A 1,369-nucleotide genomic window follows, 5' to 3' on the forward strand; every position below is an offset into this window, starting at 1 on the left:
CCCCCCCCCATATCTGCTCAGCACCCAAAGCTACTGGCACCTCTACTCCATGGGTAGCTAAGCCCAGGGGATCCTTCAGCCCTGGTTTCCCCAGCTGGAGGGGCCAGGGAACCTGGGGGACACTTAGGTTATCACAGGCCAGTTGGGAGCAAGTGCTGCAGGTGATAGCAACAATGAGGGAAGACCAAGCCTGGGTGGGAGCAGCAGTAGGGCACTGAGTGTGGGGGGCCAAATGGCATAGTTTGTGGGACTCATCCTGAGAAGCCAGGCGTGGCTGGTGGTGTCACGAGGCTGATCTCTTCCACTGCGGCAACAGCAGAGCACGTGGAGAGCCCAGCCCTGCACATCCACTCCTGTCCCAACTTCAGGACACACACAATGTTACCCATTAACCCTGCTGCAACACCCAGCATCCCTACCCACTCCCCCCACCCTTGGCAGTGCCTGTTGGTGCTTGCTACTGCAGTAACTGCAGAGTGCAGATATGAGTGCATTGATGGTTGCTGAGACACAGGAACAGGGAATCACCAAGGCATGGATGTATTTCCATCACCCACTCCATCCCCAGTGTTCCCTCTTGCTGGAGTACACAGCCCTGTGGGGGGCAGGTGACACAGCAGGGACCCCCACATGCAATTATCCCTGGGTCTCAAGAGGAACAGGCCTCCTCTGATCTCTCTCCCCCAAGACAAGGGAAAAACCAGACCTGCCTCCCCAATGCAGCTGCAGTATTCACTGTCCTTCCATCAGGGTTGTGGGAACCTCCATGTGTCCTCTGCACCCAGCAGTGATGGGTGCTCAAGGAAAATGCCAGGCACTGAAGCCCTGCTATCTGCTTGCGAGGTGGGGGAGCCAAGGATGGGGGAGAATAAATGGGATGGAGAGCAGCAAAATTTCCTTGTGCCAGGGGTCCAAAGAGCCTCAGAGGCACCATTGCCCTAGAGAGCCAGGTGGGGAGAAGGGGAAGCAGTACCTACCCCATCCCAGCACTCTGGCATTGTGAGGAGCTCGCCTGGTGTGAATCCCTCCAGGAGGAGAAGGTGGCACCTGTATGTGCGTGGCCCGAGTCCTGCCTCCCTGCGTGAAGATGTGAGCGGCTGCCTGAGAAGCACAGCTCTGCAATGGGTCAGCCTCTCGCCTCTGATTTATAAAGCAGCTCCATCCTCTGGATTAACCCCTCCCCTCGGCCCCCTGCATCAGCTCCGGCTGGGAGATTTTTTTCTTTTTTTATTGCAGTCGACTGCTGAAATGGAGCCCAGGAGCTCCATGATTGGCTGCTGGGGAAATTATTCATGCTCCAATTGGCTCCAAACATCCCCGTTTATAACCCCCCCACCGTGGTAATCATCACCCTTCCATCTTCTTTCCC

At 56.5% G+C, this 1,369-nt stretch overlaps 1 protein-coding gene across 7 annotated transcripts in view; it reads right to left on the reverse strand.

Moving 5' to 3' along the window:
- Positions 1 to 1,369, reverse strand: part of NDRG4 (NDRG family member 4) — an 83,292-nt gene that overhangs the window by 34,910 nt on the left and 47,013 nt on the right. Inside the window, exon 1 of one of the 7 annotated variants that reach the window (XM_025199792.1) lies at positions 978 to 1,106. The exons of the other annotated variants lie outside the window; for them this stretch is intronic. Coding sequence (XP_025055577.1) covers positions 978 to 998 — 21 coding nt within the window. The 5' untranslated portion in view covers positions 999 to 1,106. Of the gene's footprint in view, positions 1 to 977; positions 1,107 to 1,369 lie in introns of those variants that run through there. 7 annotated transcript variants of the gene reach the window in all.

This window comes from Alligator sinensis, unplaced genomic scaffold (genome assembly GCF_000455745.1).
Source record: "Alligator sinensis unplaced genomic scaffold, ASM45574v1 scaffold203_1, whole genome shotgun sequence".
Classification (NCBI taxonomy): Eukaryota; Metazoa; Chordata; order Crocodylia; family Alligatoridae; genus Alligator; species Alligator sinensis.